The 26,623-nt window shown below is 38.9% G+C and overlaps 1 protein-coding gene across 1 annotated transcript in view; it reads right to left on the bottom strand.

Annotated features, from left to right (window-relative positions):
- The window catches only part of ADAM7 (ADAM metallopeptidase domain 7), a 59,270-nt gene that overhangs the window by 4,868 nt on the left and 27,779 nt on the right, over window positions 1-26,623 (bottom strand). The window contains exons 12-20 of the mRNA XM_088837714.1: window positions 26,357-26,531; window positions 24,780-24,869; window positions 23,342-23,537; window positions 22,590-22,692; window positions 12,450-12,636; window positions 5,307-5,387; window positions 3,899-3,977; window positions 2,899-3,004; window positions 2,428-2,527 (exon numbers count right to left, since the gene is read on the bottom strand). Coding sequence (XP_088693840.1) covers window positions 2,428-2,527; window positions 2,899-3,004; window positions 3,899-3,977; window positions 5,307-5,387; window positions 12,450-12,636; window positions 22,590-22,692; window positions 23,342-23,537; window positions 24,780-24,869; window positions 26,357-26,531 — 1,117 coding nt within the window. The remainder of the gene's footprint in view (window positions 1-2,427; window positions 2,528-2,898; window positions 3,005-3,898; window positions 3,978-5,306; window positions 5,388-12,449; window positions 12,637-22,589; window positions 22,693-23,341; window positions 23,538-24,779; window positions 24,870-26,356; window positions 26,532-26,623) is intronic.

The following is a 26,623-nucleotide window of genomic DNA, read 5'->3' as shown; positions in this document are numbered from 1 at the left end:
AGTTCCTGGGTCAGGAAGATCCCCTGGAGAAGGGAATACCTACCCACTCCAGTATTCTTGCCTGGAGAATTCCATGGACAGAGGACCCTTATGGGCTACAGTCCATGGGATCGCAAAGAGTCAGACACAATTGAGTGACTAACACTAACAACAGGAGTTAGTGAAAGACAGAGGAAACTGGCATGCTACAGTCCATGGGATTGCAAAGAATCAGACATGACATAGTGACTGAACAACAACAACATATAGTCAGACCACCTTCTCCCGACTACCTTCTCTGAGAGTGAAACTGTTTTGCATATTAATTTAAAGAAAATGCAATTGGGAAAGTTACTGCAACAGTGCATGAGGCATAGTAATTAACAGACATTAAATGCTAAATATATACAAACACGGGGCTAAGTGCAGTTACATACAGTTTCTTATTTAACCCTGACATTGGCATCCTGTGTTTCCATATCAGAAAATCTCAGTGTAAGCTTAAAAAATTACCACACGATATTTTATGTTCATCTGAGTGGACAATGAAGGCTTGTTTCTTGGGGTCACTAATGTCATAATAAAAAGTAAGAATGGATAAAAATGATAAACCATCATACTACCACAGAAGGAGTATACAATCCCGAGTAAGAGAAGTTCAGTAAAAGCCTTTCTGCTATAATGTCGTGGGTATGTCCCTGGGGGTATGGTGGGAGCTTGTTCAATAATTCTGTGCAGTAAAAAGCACAGGACTTATGGGAAATGGAGAATTGGGGCAAGATCACTAACCAAAAAACGTTCCTAATTTTAAAACACTAACGCCACTATATTTTCATTGGCATTTGCATCTATCAATAATCAATTCACACTTCCTTCAAGAAATAGGTCCTTGTGTGCAGTTTCATTGGTATAATCTTATCACCGAGTTTTCTTCATTGGTTAATTTTTTTTAAGAATGCTTTTGTAGCTTCTTAATCAGCACTCACACTTGTTTTCCCCCCACTGAGCCAAATACATTGGAAATCATAACTATTGTTAAAGGTACTAAACAAGCCATGACTTGCTGGGATTTCTCCAGGAGTGTCATCTTTTTTTTTTTTAATTTATTTCTATGGGTATTATTTTAATAAGCTTTGCCCTTTAAAGTAAAAAGATACACAAAGAAATATATGAATAGAAAGTGTTGAGGTGGGTGAATTTTCACAAATGAGCACATCTGGGTAACCAAGCCCCACCAAAATAAAAAAAAGAACTTTACTGCCACCCCCTACCCCCCAAAATCCACTCTTCCCTATGATAACAACTACCCTGACATCTAATATCATAGATTGGTTTTGTCAGTTCAAACTTATGTAAGTTGAATTGTACAGTTTGCCTTTGAGTTTGACATGTTGTCTAGCAGTAAGTTTGTGCTAGTAATATATCACCTATAATAATATGCTGTAAACATCAGTAGTTTGTCCATTTTTCCTTCTCTGTAGTGTTCCATTGTATGAATAAATAGTGAATCGTTCACCTTTTTGTTACTAGATATTTGTACTATTTTTGCTTTTTGCAAATAATGCTGTTGGAGCATTACTGTTGATGCTTTCTGATACGCACATGTACCTCTTTCTGTTGGGTGTATTCATATGACCGAAATTGCGAGATTACAGGGAATGTCTATGATCAGTTTTAGGCCATAATATCAGTTTTACCTACTGGTTGTACCATTTAAATTTTCATTAGCTTTTATGAGAGTTTTCACTCTGTATATCCCCACTAATAATTGGCATTATCATCCTTATTCATTCCTAGTCATTTCATGGGAAAATACAATACAGATAAAAAAACATACACAAAACAGATTCATGGCTTAATGAAACATTTAAGGTAAATACCCATGTAATTACTAACCTGATTGAGAAATTTCAATTTCCCATCATTACTGCCACCCACTTCCTACCCCTCTAAATTAACCACTTTCCAAACTTAAAGTAATGACCTCCTCCTTGCACACAATTATACTTTCACCCCTGACTATTTCTCTCTCAACACTATATACTGTACATTTTTAATTTTTATGAGAAAAAGACTTTTCCCAATATTTTTCTGCCACTGATTTCTAATAGAATTTTATTTTGAGGACATATTTTGTATGACACCAACTCTTTTAGATTTATGAAGACTTGTCATATCCCAGTGGTGGTTTATATTTGTAAAATTTTCCAGCTGCGCACAAATTAGTATTTTATTTAACCAATATATTCTGTTCAGAAATGTCTTGATTTATTTGAGTCCTGGCATTCTTTCCTTCCCTACATGTCAATAGAAGATCATTGATGTGGAATCATGTTAGACTATTCTTCTACATTTCCCACTTCACTTAGCTTAGGGATAGTTCACTTCAAACATACATACAGCCGCTTTTGCAATTGATTAAAACTACTGCAATCAGTATTTTCTCACATGTAGAGGATGAATATCAGGTAAGATGGGCTCAGTCCTTGTCTGCTGCTCGTCACCAAAGTATCCTTTGTTCTCCACTCCTAGGGCCTCTTGAGGTGGGCTGTCAAGAAGGAATTGAATATTGATACCAGCTGTAGTATGGGATAAGCCTGTGATTGATATTAAATCATCCAGGAGATTTTTAAAAGACTGAGTGATACTCATGTGACACTCTATAACAATTAAATCTGAAGGAGGAACCAATTTAGTGTTAAAAGAAAACAACTTGTAATTCTGACGTGCAGAGAAGTTGGGAACCATGTGGCCAACATCTGAATGAGAATGAAGTGTGTAAAAGCTCAACTTGTTACACTTTTACTTGGTCTTCAGTAAGAGGCTTACACCTTCTTCCCATCAAATATTCTTTGTGGCCACAAAGTTCATATTGTCTCGGTAATGGTCCCCTTCAACACATAAAAAATACAGACCTACCTCTGAACTTGCTTCAACCTAATACATTTTTTGTAACGAATTAGTAATATGACAACCACAACACCAAAAATAACCAGGACAAGCACGACCACCAGGATGGAGATATCTGTAATATTAAAACACATGAGCTTCAGCCAAGACATCAACCTTGGAACAATGGAATCTTAACATTTAACTGAGAAGTTACAATTATGTTTCTGTCTTCCTTGAAGGACTTTAATTCTACCCGCCTCTGTTTTTTATTTTTTTAATAAAGTCAAAGACCAGAACATTGTACAATTATCTGTATTAACAATGGACACTCCACCCAAGATTCCATTGTTTAAAAGAATCCCAATCAGTGGGAAAATTTGGATTATCAGTAACTGACTATAGAAAAGGCCTTACTGGGTTAAGGGTTCTTGGAGGAACTAATCCAGACTTAACTGGAAGAAGATACATTTATTCCAGATTAATTGTAGTAAATTCAAACTTGGGTATTTAAATATTAACAATAAGAAAAATATCATACAAATCCATACAGAAATACAACACATGTGCAGTAGGCCTGGCATATAAGCAGAAAGTATTCTCACTGGTGAGGTTTCTGATATATGCAAGATATTATGTATATACACTTTGTTGTTTTATTATTTAGTTGCTAACTTGTGTCTGACCCTTTTGTGACCCCATGGACTGTAGCCTGCTAGGCTCCTCTGTCCATGGGATTTCCCAGGCAAAAATACTGGAGTCAGTTGCCATTTCCTATCCCAGGGGATCTTCCCAACCCAGGGATCAAACCCATGTCTCCTGAATTGGCAGGTGAAATCTTTACCACTGAGCCACCAGGCAAGCCATTATATATTTTTAAATTATTATTTATTTATTTTTCAGTCACAGTTCATAGAATGCACTTCCCTGACCAAGGATCGAACCTATGCCCCTTTCAGTGGAAGGACAGAGTCTTAGCCACAGGACCACCAGGACGTTCTAAGATAGTATATTATTCCGGGATGCTCACTGGTAACATTTAAGGTTTCCTCCCATTCTGCAGATGCCTGAATTCCCTCGCACCGACACTCAAGTTCACCGTCATCCACCTGGAAGAGCCATCAATCAAATAATTAATCACATGACTGACATAAAGCTTGTGTTTTCCACCTCATTCAGCTTAGCGTTCACACACACCCAAAATACACATACCCACACACTCATCAACTTTTTATTGATTAATTAACTAATCCAAAATCAAGGTTGGGAAAAATAAGGCAATAAAATACAAGGAGCAGCTATCTTTGAAGATGGCCTTGGAACAAGAGTAGGATTCTGACAAATTTGAAACTGAATGAACCAGATGGTTTGGCTTATCTTTCCAGAAGCCATCAACCTTATTGAATGAATAGCTCTTGCTAACGTTGGGCATATCATAACCAAAGAGAAGACTTCAACTAGATTTAGTGAGATAACATTAATGCAAGGAAAAAAAGCAGTGGCATAAATGTTTACTTCATCCAAAAGCTTTCTGTTTAAGGACATACACTGTTTCTATACTGACAGCTCAGCTTTTCCTTTCACAGAATATCAGTGTGATTGCTTCACAATCTCTAAAAGAGGGCATAGGAATAGTACTTATCTTTTAATGTGATTATGAAACTTTTAAAATTTAATATATACATAAAACTCTTGAAAGAGTACAACTCTATATAAGTGTTACTGATTAATTTGACTTAGGAAAGATGTTACCCACAAAAGCAAACTGCTAGATACTGCTAGTGTTGAACAGCGTCAAAATGAGTGAAAAAATTGTTTTTGCTCTTTTGTTGTTTGTTTTTCTCAAAAGCTTTGGGCTAATTTAATACTGGTATAATTTAACTGTAAGAGAAATTTTGATAGATGCAACTTTTAAAAATATTTTTTTGGAAGTAGATCATTTTTAGTCTTTATTGAATTTGTTACAGTATTGCTTCTGTTTCATGCTTTGGGTTTTGGGCCAATAGGCATGTGGGATCTCAGTTCGCCGATGAGGGATTGAACTGCATCTCTTGTGTTGGAAGGTGAAGTCTTAAAGTCTTAACCATGGTCTGCCAAAGAAGTCCCAATAGATCCAACTTTAAACTTTTGGTTTAAGCTTCATACATATATAAATTACTGGGTTTCTAGATTACCAGTCCAATGATAAGACATATACTTGCAATATTGGCATTATCTATGTATAATACTTGGTTTGGCTCTTTGGTTCAGTATTATTAATGCATGAAACAATATGGATTCCAAATGCATATTTGATTTAAAAATCACCATGCACGCATGTATACATATATACACACACACTCATGGGTGCACCTGTACTCATATACAGGCTCGGGAATGAAGTCTTATGTAAACAAGTGACTGGTAAGACATCAATTCAAAAAGGAGTCAAACCTTACAGAATTTTCATCGCACTGAGCAGAGCAATCAGTTGAATTGTAGGCCTTTTCAATAGTCACGCATTCACCATTGCTGCACACCTAGAAATGAAGTCACCAAGATCAATTAGAATTACACACTCAGAATTTGCATTATTTGTCCTAATGAAAAGCCACATGTAGAGTCTTCTGTGGAAGAGGAAATCTTCTATAAATGTTAAGTGGGTATTTGGAAAAAATGCAGTGTACAGTCAACTATTGTTGTATACAAGTACATTAATCATCATAACGCCTATGTCCTTGTGACTTCTTCAAATGTTAACCTATCAACGACTCTACCATTGCAATTGCACCAATTTCTTCTATTATTCTACCACATTTTCTTCTAATTTGATAAGGATCCATGTTTGTTATATCACAGTTGCTAGATGGGAATTTTGTCAATATCCATTAATCTTATTATTATGATTTATACTTATTTATTTTGTTTTAAATTATGCTTTTGGGGGGTAAGTTTTATGACCAAATTACTGTTCTGTTGCTCTTGGTTATGACCTGGATTATCTTAGCTCATTTATTTGCAAAGAGTCAGACATGATTAATGAACTAAACAGTTTCTTTATCTAGAATTCCTATTAAATCTGTATCAGATTTCTTAGAACTGCATTTCTTACTTTAATTCACTTTCTTTTCTTTTTAGAAATTTAATCTTAGTTTTCTTTTTTAAGAAGAGTAGCTTTCAATTTACTGATTCTTTATAGTTTTGATTCTATGGCTTACTGCATAAATTGCATGAAAGCAGTCATGATTCATTTTGTACCCTGGATTTCAAATTGTATCATTTTTATAACTTAAGTATCCTTTTCAAAAAAAAATTTTTTTTAATTAATTAATTTAAATAATAGCATCTTTTATTTTTTTAATTAATTTTTAGTGCTGCATAGTTGTTTTATAATGTTATGTTTATTATATGTTATATATAACGTATACATGTTATATATGTTATGCTTCTTCTATGTTGCTATATAATGTTATATACCCATTAAAATATAAATTTAATATATTTATAAAGGATTTCCCTCTTTCTAAAAATGTATCAGTTTCACAGGAACTATCATCTTTGATTTCTCAGACTGTATCCTTTATTTACCATCCTGGTTTCTTTCATGCCTGTTTTTTAGTCTTCTTTCCTTATGTTCCAGTTCAGTTCAGTTCAGTCACTCAGTCCTGTCTGACTCTTTGTGACCCCATGAATCATAGCACCCCAGGCCTCCCTGTCCATCACCAACTCCCGGAGTTCATTCAAACTCATGTCCATCGAGTTGGTGATGCCATCCAGCCATCTCATTCTCTGTTGTCCCCTTCTCCTCCCGCCCCCAATCCCTCCCAGCATCAGACTCTTTTCCAGTGAATCAACTCGTCGCATGAGGTGGCCAAAGTATTGGAGCTTCAGTTTCAGCATCAGTCCTTCCAATGAACACCCAGGATTGATCTCCTCTAGAATGGTTGGATCTTCTTGCAGTCCAAGGGACTCTCAAGAGTCTTCTCCAGCACCACAGTTCGAAAGCATCAATTCTTCGGCGATCAGCTTTCTTCAGAGTCCAATTCTCACATCCATATTGACCACGGGAAAAACCATAGCCTTGACTAGACGGACCTTGATTGGTAAAGTAATGTCTCTGTTTTTTAATATACTATCTACGTTGGTCATAACTTTCCTTTCAAGGAGTAAGCGTCTTTTAATTTCATGGCTGCAATCAGCATCTGCGGTGATTTTGGAGCCCCCCAAAAATAAAGTCTGACACTATTTCCACTGTTTCCCCATCTATTTCCCTTGAAGTGATGGGACCAGACGCCATGATCTTTGTTTTCTGAATGTTGAGCTTTAAGCCAAACCTTTTCACTCTCCTCTTTCACTTTCATCAAGAGGCTTTTTAGTTCCTCTTCACTTCTGCCATAAGGGTGGTGTCATCTGCATATCTGAGGTGATTGATATTTCTCCCAGCAGTCTTGATTCCAGCTTGTGCTTCTTCCAGCCCAGTGTTCCTCATGAGGTACTCTGCATATAAGTTAAATAAGCAGGGTGACAATATACAGCCTTGACACACTCCTTTCCCTATTTGGAAACAGTCTGTTGTTCCATGTACAGTTCTGACTGTTGCTTCCTGACCTGCATACAGGTTTCTCAAGAGGCAGGTCAGGTGGTCTGGGATTCCCATCTCTTGAAGAATTTTCCACAGTTTATTGTGATCCACACAGTCAAAAGCTTTGGCATAATCAATGAAGCAGAAATAGGTGTTTTTCTGGAACTCTCTTGCTTTCTCCATGATCCAGCAGATGTTGGCAATCTGATCTCTGGTGCCTCTGCCTTTTCTAAAACCTGCTTGAACATCTGGAAGTTCACGGTTCACATATTGCTGAAGCCTGGCTTGGAGAATTTTGAGCATGACTTTACTAGCGTGTGAGATGAGTGCAATTGTGTGGTAGTTTGAGTATTCTTTGACATTGCCTTTCTTTGGGACTGGAATGAAGACTGACCTTTTCCAGTCCTGTGGCCACTGCTGAGTTTTCCAAATTTGCTGGCATATTGAGTGCAGCACTTTCACAGCATCATCTTTCAGGATTTGAAATAGCTCAATTGGAATTCCGTCACCTCCACTAACTTTGTTCGTAGTGATGCTCCCTAAGGTCCACTTGACTTCACATTCCAAGATGTCTGGCTCCAGGTGAGTGATCACACCATCATGATTATCTTGGTCATGAAGATCTTTTTTATACAGTTCTTCTGTGTATTCTTGCCACCTCTTCTTAATATCTTCTGCTTCTGTTAGGTCCATACCATTTCTGTCCTTTATCGAGCCTATCTTTGCATGAAATGTTCCCTTGATATCTCTAATTTTCTTGAAGAGATCTCTTGTTTTTCCTATGCTGTTCTTTACAGAATGGGTTTTCTATATACATGATTAAACACTGAGAAACTTTGTTTTAAAACCCATGCTGACCTCTTTTCAAGTATTTCAGGCTCAACCAAAGGAAAATACTGAGATACTTCTTATTTTTATTTTACAATTTTGAATGTTTACTAAAGAGATAGCTATAGAGACCAATTTTGAGCAATTCTGTATGACAGAACAAACCAACAAATTTCTTCTTTTCTCTACTCTTATTCTCTCTGCAGTCTACTATCTTTCTCTCTTACCTTCTCTTCTGTTTTGTTTTTTGTCTTTTTTTTTTCTTATCTATGTTGTATGTTCTGTAGTATAACTAAGGAAAAGGGCACCTAGTTGTAATGGCATATGTTTGCCCTCTTTTCCTATGCCAAATTAAATTGACCAAGAAAGAATAACAACTAAGAGAAACTAGAATGCATTCAAGGCATTTGAAGTTCCTCATGTCTAAAAAAATAGTAACTCAGTGCAAATATGAAAATGACAAATTCTATAAGTAGTGTCTTTGTGCTGTCTCTATAGACTAGCACTTGCTCTGCATGGATTCCCTTATGAGGAACTGACTCAAGAGCTGGCACCTTTATGAGAGGTGCACTTCTGTACTGAGATTTCTCCTGAAGGAACTAGGCACTTTTTGTGGTGGTGGTACCCAGTCACATTGCATTTGCACCATCATCAAATGCTCCTTAACAACTGCGCCCCTTTCAACCTCTTTGTTGAATCCCAGTCACTCTATGAAGGGGACCTCATACTTTTGCTTGATACCTCTGGCTGATTTTCCTTACCTGAAGTGAACAGAAAACTATTTGATATTTTCTTTAAACTGATGCCTCATATATTCTGCTACTGAAAGCTCTTGACCTTTCTAGATTGTGGTTGGTAGACAAACAAATTTTCATAACTATTGACTCTTTACCATTTTTATATTTATTTAGTCATTTTCATGAGGTGTGTAGCTCAGTTGTGTCCAACTCTGCGACCCATGGACTGTAGCCTGCCAGGCTCCTCTATAATTAAAATTATGCACTTGAAATATAGGTCTCTATGAAACTAACTTCTGACTCCTTTTTTATACGCTGAATTTTTACTTTCCAATTAATTTTTCTATCTCATATGAATGATACTGTAATGTTTGTGGGTGGTGGTATAGAGGGGAGCCATGTCATAGATACTTCTCAGTTTCAAAGTTGCTGATTTTAATACAGTATTATATTTTTCAAATACTCTATGTTTATAAACCTTGATGAGCTGGCTATTGTTTTTAGTATACATTCTCACATTTTCATCTCAGAGGGATAAAACCTTTCCAAATCTAGCTTCATTCTACCTGTTCAACTTAGTTTTCTACCATTTCACTTAGAACTCCAATCACACTAAAACTGTCAGTTACCTGGATATGTCATGTATTATACTTTGTACCTTTGTATATTATGTATTTATGCCTTTTTAAAAAAGCATTTTCTCAAACCATGAATAAAATGAAAAGACAACCCTCAGAATAGGAGAAAATATTTGCAATTGAAGCAATGGACAAGGGATTAATCTTCAAAATATATCAACAACTCATGCTACTCAAATATCAAAAAACAAGCCCCCAACAAAAAAAAGAGCAGAAGACCTAAACAGACATTTTTCCAAAGAGGACATACAGATGACTAACATATACCTGAAAATATGCTCATCATCACTAATTATTGCTGCTAAGTCACTTCAGTCGTGTCCGACTCTGTGCGACCCCATAGATGGCAGCCCACCAGGCTCCCCCGTCCCTGGGATTCTCCAGGCAAGAACACTGGAGTGGGTTGCCATGTATTAGAGAAATGCAAATCAAAATTACAATGACATATCACCTCACACCAGTCAGAATGACCATTATCAAAATACATACAAACGATAAATGCTGGAGAGGGTGTGGAGAAAAGGTAACCTTCTTGCACTATTGGTGGGAATGTAAACTGATACAGTCATTATAGAGAACCGTATGTAGATTCCATAAAAAACTAAAAATAGAGCTACCATGCTGCTGCTGCTAAGTCACTTCAGTCGTGTCCGACTCTGTGTGAGCCCATAGACGGAAGCCCACCAGGCTCCACCGTCCCTGGGATTCTCCAGGCAAGAACACTGGAGTGGGTTGCCATTTCCTTCTCCAATGTGTGAAAGTGAAAAGTGAAAGTGAAGTTGCTCAGTCATGTCCGATCCTTAGCGACCCCACAGATTGCAGCCTACCAGGCTCCCCCATCCATGGGATTTTCTAGGCAATAGTACTAGAGTGGCTTGCCATTGCCTTCTCTGAGAGCTACCATATGGTCCAGCAATCCTACTATTGGGTATATACACAGAGAAAACCATAATTCAAAAAGACACATGCACCCCCAATATTTATTGCAGCACTATTTACAATAGCCGTCTAGTCAAGGCTATGGTTTTTCCCGTGGTCATGTATGGATGTGAGAGTTGACTGTGAAGAAAGCTGATCGCTGAAGAATTGATGCTTTTGAACTGTGGTGTTGGAGAAGACTCTTGAGAGTCCCTTGTACTGCAAGGAGATCCAACCAGTCCATTCTAGAGGAGATCAATCCTGGGTGTTCATTGGAAGGACTGATGCTAAAGCTGAAACTGCAATACTTTGGCCACCTCATGTGACGAGTTGACTCACTGGAAAAGACTCTGATGCTAGGAAAGGTTGGGGGTGGGAGGAGAAGGGGACGACCGAGAATGAGATGGCTGGATGGCATCACCAACTCTGTGGACATGAGTTTGAGTGAACTCTGGGAGTTGGTGATGGACAGGGAGGCCTGGCATGCTTTGATTCATGGGGTCTCGGAGAGTCAGACACGACTGAGCGACTGAACTGAATTGAACTGATTTACAATAACCAGGACATGGAAGCAACCTGAATGGAACAGAGGAATGGATAAAGAAGATGTGATACATATATACGATAGAATATTATTCAGAATAATATTTAAAAGGAACAAAATCGGGTCATTTGTAGAGATGTGGATAGACCTGGGGTCTGCCATATAGAGTGAAGTAAGTCAGAAAAAGGAAAACAAATATATATTAATGCATATATGTAGAACTGAGAAAAATGATCTTATTTGCAAAGCAGAAGCAGACACAGATGTAGAGATCAAACACGTGGACACCAAGGGGGAAAGAAGGGAGTGGAATGAACTGGGAGATTGGGATTGACATGTATACAATATTGATACAATATATAAAATAGATAACTAATGAGAGCCCACTATATAGCACAGGGACCTCTACTCAGTACTCTGTGGTGATATAAATGGGAAGGAAATCCAAAATAGAGGGAATATATGTAAATGTATAGCTGATTCATTTACTGTACAGTAGAAGCTAATACAACATTATAAAGCAACTATACTCCAATAAAAGTTAGTTAAAACAGAGAAACGTGTCTTTTCTCTTCTTCTGTATGTTGAAAACTGTTCATAAAGTTGAAGCTGAAATGTCTCTAATGGCATCAGGAGATGCCATTCCTTGTTCTCTAAAAAATGTGAGTCACTTCCTTTGGATTTATAGATATTGATCACATCACAATGAAAGCAACTGAGTTGAATTGTAATGATACACTTGATTTAATCTAAGAAATTCTCAAGTACACACATCTTTACATCACCTGTGTCCTGCACAGATACTGGCATCGTAGTACAAGCCCAGTAAATACATCTGAATGAATAAAATAAATGAAGATTGTATGGATACTTCACAGTCAATTAAATTCAAAACATTAAGTCTATAATTTCATTAAGCATCTACTGTAAGACACTAAGCACATTTGTAACACTTACATAATTGGTATAAAATATTGAAATGAATATTTACTATAGTGTTATTGCTGCTGCTGCTGCTGCTAAGTCACTTCAGTCGTGTCCGACTCTGTGTGACCCCATAGACAGCAGCCCACCAGGCTCTCCGGTCCGTGGGATTTTCCAGGCAAGAACACTGGAGTGGGTTGCCATTTCCTTCTCCAATGTGTGAAAGTGAAAAGTGAAAGTGAAGTCACTCAGTCATGTCTGACTCGTAGCGACCCCATGGACTGCAGCCTACCAGGCTTCTCAGTTTAAAAAAGTTGCAGATTTTTTTCTGTGTTCCCATAGATAGGCCCTCTGGGGCCAAATACATGATCCAATGAAGTTTCAAGTGACTGAACAAGAAGTTTTAATAAAACAAACGGCATTTATCTTACCATTCCATCACCACATTTTGTGCCAGGTGCAACCAGGCCAAAATCCGTAGAATCATGGTATAAATAGAAGGTTTTGCATTCACTGGTATTTTGTTTCAGATGCTTCTTAAGGTGGTAGATCTTCTCTTCTCCAAGGACAGAAGAGTGATGCCCACCTGTGCAAAATATCTTTCCGCATTTGATATCTCTGAAAGGAAGCAAGAATATTCTCACACTTGGGACAAGAAATAGAACTTTAGAAACTAGGCTGGTAATGGAGTGGCCTGCTTATTTTTTTCTAAACCTAGGCTTGCCAGAGCCCAGGAGAGGCCAAGTAAGCCTCTGGACAAAGTCCTGACCCTGAAAACTGAGATGAGCAGACAAAGATACTAAATGACTACATTTCTTTATGATACCTAGGTAATTCTCATAAAACAATACAATATTACCTCAAGCTTACAGGTGAATATTATTAGTAATTTGGATGAGCATAACTTGAATCAGTAGAATGTTGGGCACCTACCAATCTGGGGAGTTTATCTTTCAGTGTCCTATCTTTTTTACTTTTCATACTGTCCATGGTTTTTCAAGGCAAGAATACTGAAGTGGTTTGCCATTCCCTTTTCCAGTGGACTACATTTTGTCAGAACTGTCCACCATGACTCGTCTGTCTTGGGTGGCCCTACATGGCTCGTAGTTTCATTGAGTTAGACAAGGCTGTGGTCCATGTGATTAGACTGTTTAGTTATCTGGGTTTGTGGTTTTCAGTCTGTCTGCCTTCTGATGGAGAAGGATAAAAGGCTTATGGAAGCTTCCTGATGAGAGAGACTGACTGAGGGGGAAACTGGGTCTTGTTCTGATGCATGGGGCCATGCTCAGTAAATCTTTAATCCAATTTTCTGTTGACAAGTGGAGGTGTGTTGCCTCCCTGTTATTTACCTGGGGCCAAACTATGGTGGAGGCAATGAAGATAATGGCGACCTCCTTCAAAAGATTCCATGCATGTACAGCTACGCTCAGTGCCCACAACCCTGCGGCAGGCCACCACCAACCCACATCTCCACTGAAGACTCCTGGACACTCTCGGGAAAGTCTGGGTCAGTCTGTTGGGGGTCACAGTTCCTTTCTCCAACAGGAGATAGCTAGAGTGATGTTTTAGGAATCTGAGAGCTAAAATGGAGTGGAATGGGTGAATTTAACTCAGATGACCATTACATCTACTACTGTGGGAAAGAATCCCTTAGAAGAAATGGAGTAGCTATCATAATCAACAAAAGAGTCTGAAATGCAGTACTTGGATACAATCTCAAAAATGACAGAATGATCTCTGTTCATTTCCAAGGGAAACCATTCAATATCACAGTAATCCAAGTCTATGCCCTGACCAAGAATGCTGAAGTTGAATGGTTCTATAAAGACCTACAAGACCTTGTAGAACTAACACCCCCAAAAGATGTCCTTTTTATTATAGGGGACTGGAATGCAAAAGTAGGAGGTCAAGAAACAACTGGAGTAACAGGCAAATTTGGCCTTGGAGTACAGAAAGAAGCAGGGCAAAGGCTAATAGAGTTTTGCCAAGAGAACGTACTGCTCATAGCAAACACCCTCTTCCAACAACACGAGAGAAGACTCTACACATGGACATCATCAGATGGTCAACACTGAAATCAGATTGATTATATTCTTTGTAGCCAAAGATGGAGAAGCTCTATACAGTCAGCAAAAACAAGACTGGGAGCTGACTGTGGCTCAGATCATGAACTCCTTATTGCCAAAGTCAGACTTGAATTGAAGAAAGTATGACAAACCACTAGACAATTCAAATATAACCTAAATAAAATCCCTTATGATTATACAGTAGAAGTGACAAATAGATTCACGGAATTAGATCTGATAGACAGAGTGCCTGAGGAACTATGGACAGAGGTTCATGACAATGTACAGTAGACAGGGTTCAAGACCATCCCCAAGAAAAAGAAATGCAAAAAAGCAAAATGGCTGTCTGAGGAGGCCTTACTGTGAAAAGAACAGAAGTGAAAAGCAAAGGAGTAAAAGAAAGATATACCCATTTGAATGCAGAGTTCCAAAGAATAGCAAGGAGAGAAAAGAAAGCCTTCCTCAGTGATCAGTGCAAAGAAATAGAGGAAAACAATAGAATGGGAAAGACTAAAGATATCTTCAAGAAAATTAGAGATACCAAGGGAACATTTCAAGCAAAGATGGGCACAATAAATGACAGAAATGGTATGGACCTAACAGAAGCAGAAGAGGTGGCAAGAATATTAAGAAGAGGTGGAAAGAATACAAAGAAGAACTATACAAAAAAGATCTTCATGACCCAGATAATCACAATGGTATGATCACCCACCTAGAGCCAGACTTCCTGGAATGTGAAGTCAAGTGGGCCTTAGGAAGCATCACTATGAACAAAGCTAGTGGAGGTGATGGAATTCCAGTTGAGCTATCTCAAATCTAAAAGATGATGCTGTAAAAGTGCTGCACTCAATATGCCAGCAAATTTGGAAAACTCAGCAGTGGCCACAGGACTGGAAAAGGTTAGTTTTCATTCCAATCCCAAAGAAAGGCAATGGCAAAGAATGCTCAAACTACCACACAATTGCACTCATCTCACACAGTAGTAAAGTAATGCTCAAAATTCTCCAAGCCAGGCTTCAATAGTATGTGAACTGTGACCTTCCAGATGTTCAAGCTGGATTTAGAAAAAGCAGAGGAACCAGAGATCATATTGCCAACATCCTTTGGATCATCGAAAAAGCAAGCAAGTTCCAGAAAAACATCTACTTCTTCTTTATTGACTATGCCAATACCTTTGACTGTGTGGATCACAATAAACTGTGGAAAATTCTCAAAGAGATGGGAATACCAGACCACCTGACCTGCCTCTTGAGAAACCTGTATGCAGGTCAGGAAGCAATAGTTAGAACTGGACATGGAACAACAGACTGGTTCCAAATCAGGAAAGGAGTATGTCAAGGCTGTATATTGTCACCCTGCTTATTTAACTTATATGCAGAGTACATCATGAGGAACGCTGGGCTGGGAGAAGCACTAGCTGGAATCAAGATTGCTGGGAGAAATATCAATAACCTCAGATACGCAGATGATACCACCCTTCTGGCAGAAAGCCAAGAAGAACTAAAGAGCCTCTTGATGAAAGTGAAAGAGGAGAGTAAAAATGTTGGCTTAAAGCTCAACATTCAGGAAACGAAGATCATGGCATCTGGTCCCATCACTTCATGGCAAATAGATGGGGAAACAGTGTTAGATTTTATTTTGGGGGGCTCCAAAATCACTGCAGATGATGACTGCAGTCATGAGATTAAAAGATGCTTGCTTCTTGGAAGAAAGGTTATAACCAACCTAGATAGCATATTAAAAAGCAGAGGCATTACTTTGTCAACAAAGGTCCGTCTAGTCAAGGCTATGGTTTTTCCAGTAGTCATGTGTGGATGTGAGATTTGGAATATAAAGAAAGCTGAGTGCCGAAGAATTGATGCTCTTAAACTGTAGTGTTGGAGAAAACTCCTGAGAGTCACTTAGACCGGTAAGAGATCTGTCTATTCCATCCTAAAGGAAATCAGTCCTCAATATTCATTGGAAGGACTGATGCTGAAGCTGAAACTCAAATACTTTGGCCACCTAATGCAAAGAACTGATTCATTTGAAAAGACCCTGATGCTGGGAAAGAATAAAGGCAGGAGGAGAAGGGAACGACAGAGGATGAGGTGGTTGGATGGCATCACTGACTCAGTGGATATGAGTTTGAGTAAACTCTGGGAGATGCTGATGGACAGGGAGGCCTAGCATGCTGCAGCCCATGGGGTCACAAAAAGTGGGACATGATTGAGTGACTGAACTGAACTGACTGAACTTGAGTCAGGACATTAAATTTTTTTCTTTCTTGCATAGAGCACATTAGTTGATTATCAATTAAAAAAATCTATGAATGAAAATGGAGAGATCACAACCGACAACACAGAAATACAAAGGATTATTAGAGAATACTATCAGCAATTATGTGGCAATAAAATGATAACCTGGAAGAAATGGACAAATTCCTAGAAAAGTACAACTTTCCAAAACTGAATCAGGAAGAAACAGAAAATCTGAACAGACCCAGCACAAGCACGAAACTAGAGGCTGTAATCAGAAATCTTCCAGCAAACAAAAGCCCAGGTCCAGACAGCTTCACAGCTGAATTCTACCAAAAATTTAGAGAAGAGCTAACACCTATTCTACTCAAACTCTTCCAGAAAATTGCTGAGGAAGGGAAACTTCCAAACTCATTCTATGAGGCCACCATCACCCTAATCCCAAAACCTGGTAAAGACCCCACAAAAAAAGAAAACTACAGGCCAATATCACTGATGAACATAGATGCAAAAATCCTTAACAAAATTCTAGCAATCAGAATCCAACAACACATTAAGAAGATCATACATCATGACCAAGTGGACTTTATCCCAGGAATGCAAGGATTCTTCAATATCCGCAAATCAATCAACATAATACACCACATTAACAAACTGAAAAATAAAAATCATATGATTATCTCAATAGATGCAGAGAAAGCCTTCGATAAAATTCAACATCCATTTATGATAAAAACCCTCCAGAAAGTGGGAATAGAAGGGACATACCTCAACATAATAAAAGCTATATATGACAAACCCACAGCAAACATTATCCTCAATGGTGAAAAACTGAAAGCATTTCCCCTAAAGTCAGGAACAAGACAAGGGTGCCCACTCTCACCACTACTATTCAACATAGTTCTGGAAGTTTTGGCCACAGCAATCAGAGCAGAAAAAGACATAAAAGGAATACAAATTGGAAAAGAAGTAAAACTTTCACTGTTCGCTGATGACATGATCCTCTACACAGAAAACCCTAAAGAATCTACCAGAAAACTACTAGAGCTAATCAAAGAACACAGTAAAGTTGCAGGATATAAAATCAACACACAGAAATCCCTTGCATTCCTATACACTAATAATGAGATAATAGAAAGAGAAATTAAGGAAACTATTCCATTCACTGTTGCAACAAAAAGAATTAAATACTTAGGAATATATCTACCTAGGGAAACAAAAGACTTGTACATAGAAAACTATAAAACACTAGTGAAAGTAATCAAAGAGGACACTAATAGATGGAGAAATACACCGTGTTCGTGGACTGGAAGAATAAATATTGTAAAAATGAGTATACTACCCAAAGAAATTTATACATTCAATGCAATCCCTATCAAGCTACCAACAATATTTTTCACAGAACTAGAACAAACAATCTCATAATTTTTATGGAAATAAAATAAACCTCGAATAGCCAAAGCAATCTTGAGGAAGAAGAATGGAACTGGGCAAATTAACCTGCCAGACTTCAGGCTCTACTACAAAGCCACAGTCATCAAGACAGTATGGTACTATCATAAAGACAAAAATATAGATCAATGGAACAAAATATAAAGCCCAGAGATAAATCCACGCACCTATGGACACCTTATCTTTGACAAAGGAGGCTAGAATATAAAATGGACAAAAGACAGTCTCTTTAACAAGTGGTGCTGGGAAAATTGGTCAGCCACTTGTAAAAGAATGAAACTAGAACACTTTCTAACACCATACACCAAAATAAACTCAAAATGGATTAGAGAGCTAAATGGAAGACCAGAAACTATAAAACTCCTAGAGTAGAATGTAGGCAAAACACTCTCCAACATAAATCACAGCAGGATCCACCAAGACCCACCTCCCAGAATATTGGAAATAAAAGCAAAAATAAACAAATGGGACCTAATTAAAATCAAAAGCTTCTGCACAGCAAAGGAAACTATAAGCAAGGTGAAAAGACAGCTTTCAGAATGGGAGAAAATAATAGCAAATGAAGCAACTGATAAAGGATTAATCTCCAAAATATACAAGCAGCTCCTGCAGCTCAATTCCAGAAAAATAAATGACCCAATCAAAAAATGGGCCAAAGAACTAAACAGACATTTCTCCAAAGAAGACATAAAGATGGCTAACAAACACATGTCATAGCAAACACTCTCTTCCAACAACACAAGAGAAGACTCTACACATGGACATCACCAGATGGTCAACACCAAAATCAGATTGATTATATTCTTTGCAGCCAAAGATGGAGAAGCTCTATACAGTTAGCAAAAACAAGACCAGGAGCTGACTGTGGCTCAGATCATGAACTCCTTATTGCCAAATTCAGACTTAAATTGAAGAAAGTAGGGAAAACCACTAGACCATTCAGATATGACCTAAATCAAATCCCTTATGATTATACAGTGGAAGTGAGGAATAGATTTAAGGGACTAGATCTGACAGATAGAGTGCCTGATGAACTCTGGACGGAGGTTCATGACATTGTACAGGAGACAGGGACCAAGACCATCCCCATGGAAAAGAAATGCAAAAAAGCAAAATGGCTGTCTGAGGAGGCCTTACAAATAGCTGTGAAAAGAAGAGAAGTGAAAAGCAAAGGAGAAAAGGAAAGATATAAGCATCTGAATGCAGAGTTCCAAAGAATAGCAAGGAGAGATAAGAAAGCCTTCCTCAGTGATCAATGCAAAGAAATAGAGGAAAACAACAGAATAGGAAAAACAAGAGATCTCTTCAAGAAAATTAGAGATTCCAAGGGAACATTTCATGCAAAGATGGGCTCGATAAAGGACAGAAATGGTATGGACCTAACAGAAGCAGAAGATATTAAGAAGAGGTGGCAAGAATACACAGAAGAACTGTACAAAAAAGATCTTCACAACCAAGATAGTCACGAAAACGTGATCACTGACCTAGAGCCAGACATCTTGGAATGTGAAGTCAAGTGGGCCTTAGAAAGCATCACTACGAACAAAGCTAGTGGAGGTGATGGAATTCCAGTTGAGCTATTTCAAATCCTGAAAGATGATGCTGTGAAAGTGCTGCACTCAATATGCCAGCAAATTTGGAAAACTCAGCAGTGGCCACAGGACTGGAAAAGGTCAGTCTTCATTCCAATCCCAAAGAAAGGGAATGCCAAAGAATGCTCAAACTACCATACAATTACACTCATCTCACACGCTAGTAAAGTCATGCTCAAAATTCTCCAAGCCAGGCTTCAGCAGTATGTGAACCGTGAACTCCCAGATGTTCAAGCAGGTTTTAGAAAAGGCAGAGGCACCAGAGATCAAATTGTCAAATCCGCTGGATCATGGAGAAAGCAAGAGAGTTCCAAAAGAGCATCTATTTCTGCTTCATTGACTATGCCAAAGCCTTTGACTGTGTGGATCACAATAAACTGTGGAACATTCTGAAAGAGATGGGAATCCCAGACCACCTGACCTGCCTCTTGAGAAACCTGTATGCAGGTCAGGAAGCAACAGTCAGAACTGGACATGGAACAACAGACTGGTTCCAAATAGGAAAAGGTGTACGTCAAGGCTGTATATTGTCAGCTTGCTTATTTAACTTATATGCAGAGTACATCATGAGGAACGCTGGGCTGGAAGAAGCACAAGCTGGAATCAAGATTGCTGGGAGAAATATCAATAATCTTAGATATGCTGATGACACTACCCTTATGGCAGAAGTGAAGAGGAACTCAAAAGCCTCTTGATGAAAGTGAAAGAGGAGAGTGAAAAGGTTGGCTTGAAGCTCAACATTCAGAAAACAAAGATCATGGCATTTGGTCCCATCACTTCATGGGAAATAGATGGAAAAACAGTGGAAACAGTGTCAGACTTTATTTTTTTGGGCTCCAAAATCACTGCGGATCCTGATTGCAGCCATGAAATTAAAAGATGCTTACTCCTTGGAAGGAAAGTTATGACCAACCTTGATAATATATTAAAAAGCAGAGACGTTACTTTGCCAACCACGGTCCGTCTAGTCAAGGCTATGGTTTTTCCCGTGGTCATGTATGGATGTGAGAGCTGGACTGTGAAGAAAGCTGATCGCTGAAGAATTGATGCTTTTGAACTGTGGTGTTGGAGAAGACTCTCGAGAGTCCCTTGTACCGCAAGGAGATCCAACCAGTCCATTCTAAGGGAGATTGATCTTGGGTGTTTATTGGAAGGACCGATGCTAAAGCTGAAGCTCCAATACTTTGGCCACCTCATGCAACGAGTTGACTCAGTGGAAAAGACTCTGATGCTGGGAAAGGTTGGGGGCGGGAGGAGAAGGGGACGACGGAGAATGAGATGGCTGGATGGCATCACCGACTCTGTGGACATGAGTTTAATTGAACTCTGGGAGTTGTTGATGGACAGGGAGGCCTGGCGTGCTGTGATTCATGGGGTCGCGGAGAGTCGGACATGACTTAGCGACTGAAATGAACTGAACTGAACTGAACTGACTGAACAAACACATGAAAAAATGCTCAACATCCCTCATCATCAGAGAAATGCAAATGAAAAGCACAATAAGATACCATTACACACCAGTCAGAATGGCTGCTATCCAAAAGTCTACATGCAATAAATGCTGGAGAGGGTGTGGAGAAAAGAGAACCCTCTTACACTGTTGGTGGGAATGCAAACTAGTACAGCCACTATGGAGAACAGTGTGGAGATTCCTCAAAAAACTGGAAATAGAACTGCCATTGATCCAGCAATTGCACCCCTGGGCATACACACCAAGGAAACCAGAATTGAAAGAGACACATGTACTCCAGTGTTCATTGCAGCACTGTTTATAATAGCCAGTACATGGAAGCAACCTAGATGTCCATCTGCAGACGAATGGATAAGAAAGCTCTGGTACATATACACAATGGAGTATTACTCAGCCATTAAAAAGAATGCATTTGAATCAGTTCTAATGAGGTGGATGAAACTGAAGCCTATTATACAGAGTGAAGTAAGCCAGAAAGAAAAACATCAATACAGTATATTAATGCATATATATGGAATTTAGAAAGATGCAAATGATAACGCTGTATACGAGACAGCAAAAGAGACACAGATGTATAGAACAGTCTTTGGGACTCTGAGGGAGAGGGTGAGGGTGGGATGATTTAGGAGAATGGCATTGAAACATGTATGTTGTCATATGTGAAATGAATCACCAGTTCAGGGTCGATGCATGATACAGGCTGCTCGGGGCTGGTGCACGGGGATGACCCAGAGGGAGGATAAAGGGAGAAGGGAGGTGGGAGGGGGGTTCAGGAGGGGGAACTCATGTACACCCGGGGGAGGATTCATGTCAATGTATGGCAAAACCAAACAATATAATATTGTAAAATATTTAGCCTCCAATAAAAAATTAAAAAAAATAAAAAAATCTATAAAGTTCCTACTATCATAACCCCCTTTTCACAGATGACACAACAGTTGGAAATAAAGCAAATGAAGTAACTGTCCATTTTTAGAAGTATATTTAGAAGCAAAGTTGAACTTGACTCTAGGTTTTTATTATTTTTGTGTTCAGTACAGATCCTGTTTGGGAGAATACAGAAACCATGTCAAAATCAGAAACAAACCCAGAAGATGGGTTTAGCACATGTGTTTTAGAAATTGGATCAAATATTCAGTTCTCCCATTCTGTCTTTAATGTCAGTGTTTATCATTCTTTCTTCTGATAACTTTCCTTCTTTCTTTTTCTTTTCCCCTTTTCTACTTATTTCCCCCTCCTTCGTTTTCCTTCTCTCTCTCTCTCTTTTTGTAGTTTCTTCCCCTCCTTTTATTTCTAAGAATCTTAAATCTTTCCCATCTTTCTTCCCTGCATTCCATGATTTTCAATTACAAAATACAGAACATAAAACCATTTATTTCCATCAGGGGTGTGTGCTCTCTCCCTCTTGCTCCCCTTTCTTTCTAAAAAGCAAAAGTTTTAGTCGCTCAGTCATGTCCAACTCTTTGCCACCCCATGGACTGTAGCCCACCAGTCTCCTCTGTCCGTGGAATTCTCCAGGCAATAATTCTGGAGTAGGTCGCCATCCCTACTCCACAGGATCTTCCCAACCCAGGAATCAAACCCAGGTCAACTGCATTGCTTGCAGATTCTTTACCACTTGAGCCACCAGGGAAGCCCTCTCTTCCTAATCTCCTGAGTGAAAAAGAGAGACTGTCGGCTGTCAGAGTAAAAGCTGTTCTGATTTTGCAAAATGCTTTGAGAGGGCACATGCTTTTCTTTACAAGGTACTTACTTTTCTTCACAAGGAATTAATATGCGTCCCTTGTCTTTGCAGTATCCAAATTTATTTCCAATTGTATTCATCTTGTAGCAAATATCAGAACTGGCTTTCGCTCCTGGGATCCAAAGCAGTATGATAAAAGTAAAACAATGACAATGTGAATGTAACAAATCATAAATGCTTTACTTTTCTAATATTACTGAAATTTCATTATCACTTACATAGTAGTGAAACGGAATGGGATAAATAAATAATTTTAAAACTATCTTATTGCCTCAGGAGGATATTTTAGGAAGGAATATGGATATAAAAAAGAAACAAACATACTTTAACCCACATACTTGATAGTCAATTATTGTGTTTGTGTGTGCGTTTTCAGTTGCTCAAATTTTGTCTGACACTTTGCCAAGCCATGGACGATAGCCTGCCAGGCTCCTCTGTCCGTGGGATTCTCCAGGCAAGAATACTGGAGTGGGACGCCATTTCCTCCTCCAGGGGATCTTCCCAACCCAGGGACTGAACCTGTGTCTCCTACATCTCCTGCATCGAGAGGTGGCTTCTTTACTACTGAGCCACCTGGGAAACCAGTCAATTAATATTAGAGGTAAAATCAATGAATATTAAAGGTATTATTTAGAAAGCTGCCAGGTCATATCTGCCATAAATGATATTATCTCCAATCTTGCCCCCAAATTCCTAAAGAAGAGTAACAGAAAAATAGCGGTTACTATCTTTATCTATCATTCATTGTCACTGTCTCTTACCATGATCAAACAATTCAGAGCACTGATCATCCCGGGTGGGACAGTTCCCCATGAAGCAGTAGCCTTTTGCGTTCTTGCAAGGAAATCCATTTACTTGGAATTGGTCCTTAGGACACCCCGAAGAGTGGCCAGTGCACTTCTCAGGAAAATCGCATTCAGTTTTTGCTGGTCTGCATATAGACCCTGATTTCTTCATCTGTGGAAGAAAAATGAAGAGATTTATTCTTGGGCATCCTTAGGCAGGCAAGGAAGGGTCAGTTAGGAGGAAGTAAATAGGTTGACCCATTTAATTTAACTAAAAGAAGTTTTAAGGATGGATCATGAGATCATGATTTCCTTCTCCTTTCCACTGAGAATTACTATCTTTATTGGCTTGTATATAATTTTAGGAATGACAAGCTGGTGGTATTGAAATTTGGTATTAGAACAGCCTTGGGGCAGAGTTGGAATGGTTATAAAATGGGGACATGAACTTGTGTTCTTCTCATCTTGCCTTCTTCATTCCTTCATCCCTCTCCCCCAGCCCACCATACACACAAAACTGGGAACCCCTGACTATAATGAGAAATCTCCACTCCCAAGAAATCAGATCTTTTCAGAAGAACTAAATATATATATATATATAGATAGATAGATAGATAGATATATGCTGGCTTTCATTTAGGGAGGACATAACATGGCAATATTCTCTCATTTATTCATTCAATATGTATTTGATTGCACTGTGATTTTGGAAAGACTTGAAGATGAATTAAACACACTTCCTTTCCTTTTCTAGTTCATGATCCAATGGCATGAAGGAAGAGTCAGTGAACCCTTGGACAGAAGCATCTGGGTTTCTGGTCATCTTTCCTAGAGATCTATCTCTAGATACTAGTTACTATTGCTTTCCAATTCCAATATAACCATTTTCTCTGTTAGTTCACTGCAGTTGGGATGCCATTTTTCCCCTCAGCTAAAGTGAAATCAGCTAGTAGTCATTGAAAAAAGACCAAAAATAATGTTGGTTGTATGACTCCACTTCTAAAATTCTAAGCACTGCTTACCCACTTCTCCACTTCCTAAACCACAGCACAGATCAGGGTTTAAAAGTCAGAGCATTTCAGAAGAGGCTCTATTGAGTACCAGCAAATCTGGCTGCAATCTGGGATTGGTAATGTAAGGTCACTCAGTGATCAGACAACTCTTTAGTTCTATGTATACTTCGGTTCGGTTCGGTCGCTCAGTCGTGTCCGACTCTTTGCGACCCCATGGACTGTAGCCTACCAGGCTTCTCCATCCATGGGATTCTCCAGGCAAGAATACTGGAGTGGGTTACCGTTTCCTCCTCCAGGGGATCTTCCCGACCCAGGGATCGAACCCGGGTCTCCCGCATTGGAGGCAGACGGTTTAACCTCTACTGAAAATAGAGACACCCAGTCCTAGCAGAGTCTCTTACCTGGCAAGATTCACAGCATTCTCCTTCAGCACAGGTAAACCCTGGCTTCAACATACATTTGCGTGCATCACAGCAAGGATTAGTGCAGTCCTGGCAATCATCAGAAATGAAAGATCAGAAGTGTTTTGTACTTTGGCTCCTGTTTAAAGAGTTCATTCACTGCCTTTCTGTGGAACTTAGCTTTAGTTGTTTTTCAGAGTTCAATTTAAATGCATGGTCCTTGACTATGATATATGTATAAAGGCTACTGCTTGCAACTAGTGTTTGGGACTTTTACTTTGTTTCCTTCCCTTGGAGCTGTTCAGTACTACACAGCTAGTGAATTCTCACAAGCTCAAAGTTTGTGACCTTTTTGGTGCCAGGGACCAGTTTCAAGGAAGACACTTTTTCTGTGGACTGAGAGCATGAGGGATGGTTTCAGGATGATTTAAGTGCATTATATTTATTATACCTCCGAAGATATGATGGGAAGCAGAGCTCAGGTGGTAATGTGAACAATGGGAGTGGCTGTAAATACAAATGAAGTTTTGCTCACTCTCTTACTGCTCACCTGCTGATGTGCAGACCAGTTCCTAACAGGCTACAGACTGGTCGATGGCCTGAATTAGGAACCCCAAAGTAAGGTATTTCAAGTGTTAGAATGAAGCTGTAGCAGTATTCCAAACAATGCACATGGGCAAAAGCATCAGTTTCTGAAGTTAAGATTTTCTTCACATTTAATCCTAGACATTTGAAAACTAGACGCTGTAACCTCTGGACCTGTCACAGTCTCCACTCTGATCACGGAGTCTCTTTGTGGTCATCTTACTACACTTTTTTTGAATTGTGCAATGTCTACACCATAGCTACTAAACATGTGGTCCTTGGACTTCCAGCATCATCACAATGTTGCAGGTTGACAGGAATAGGATCTCATTTCTACTCCAGACATACTGAATCAGAGTCCACATTCTAACAACAAGCTGGGGTGACTGATGAGCACTTGATAATGTGAGAAGTCGTTATCTAGGACACATACCTATATGATGAGCTCCTGAAAGAAAGAGCTTCTATGTAGAAGAAAAGCAGATTAAGAATTAATTTAAAATATGCCTGAAAGGCTTATTCTAAATGTTCCAGAGACTGCTGTAAATCTGTGTTATGTTTGGAAGGTTTCTGCTCAATTAAATTTTCTAATAATGTGAACTGGTCAACAGGGATATAGACTAGCGTCATAAGGCCCTGAGTCAAACTCAACTGACTGTGAGGGATTTTGTAGAACAAATCCTACTGTGCAAGAGAGATTGGACTTAAGGAGACCTATGGGCCCTTCGCACTAGAAGAGCCAATTAGCACATAAACCAGACTAATGAGACGCTTTGGACCTGAGGCAAGATCACTACACATAATTCATGACTTGGGAAGAAACTTTGCAAAGAGGCTACCCAACAGCCTGTTTCCAATTCTTTTTTTTTTTTTTAAGCATACTTGTTGAAGCTTTACAAGGATTACCATGGTTGATTAATGGCTACATCCCTGACTAGGTTCTAGCTGAGTTTACACTTTGTAAATTGAAAGACAGCATCATTTGCAAATACCTGAACAAGGCCACAATCACACTCCTCTCCATCATCCAACCTGTTGTTTCCACAATATGGGTAATCAGATAACTTGTCAAAAAATGGAACATTGAACATGCACGTTAGCCTGTAATCCTTGAGAAACTGCTGGTACTGGGTTTTGCTGCATTTACTGAATTTCAGTGCAGGAATGCTAGAGATAGGATGAGTTAAAAATAAAGATTAATCATATCAATGCATAGTGGTAGAACAGCCGTGAAAATTCTATGAAGAAATGAGAACAAA

Source organism: Moschus berezovskii, chromosome 7, assembly GCF_049115385.1.
Source record: "Moschus berezovskii isolate FMDL1 chromosome 7, NW_MosBer_1.0, whole genome shotgun sequence".
NCBI lineage: Eukaryota > Metazoa > Chordata > Mammalia > Artiodactyla > Moschidae > Moschus > Moschus berezovskii.
The sequence above is the reverse complement of the archived record's forward strand: the minus strand, read 5'-3'. Positions and strand labels throughout refer to the sequence as shown.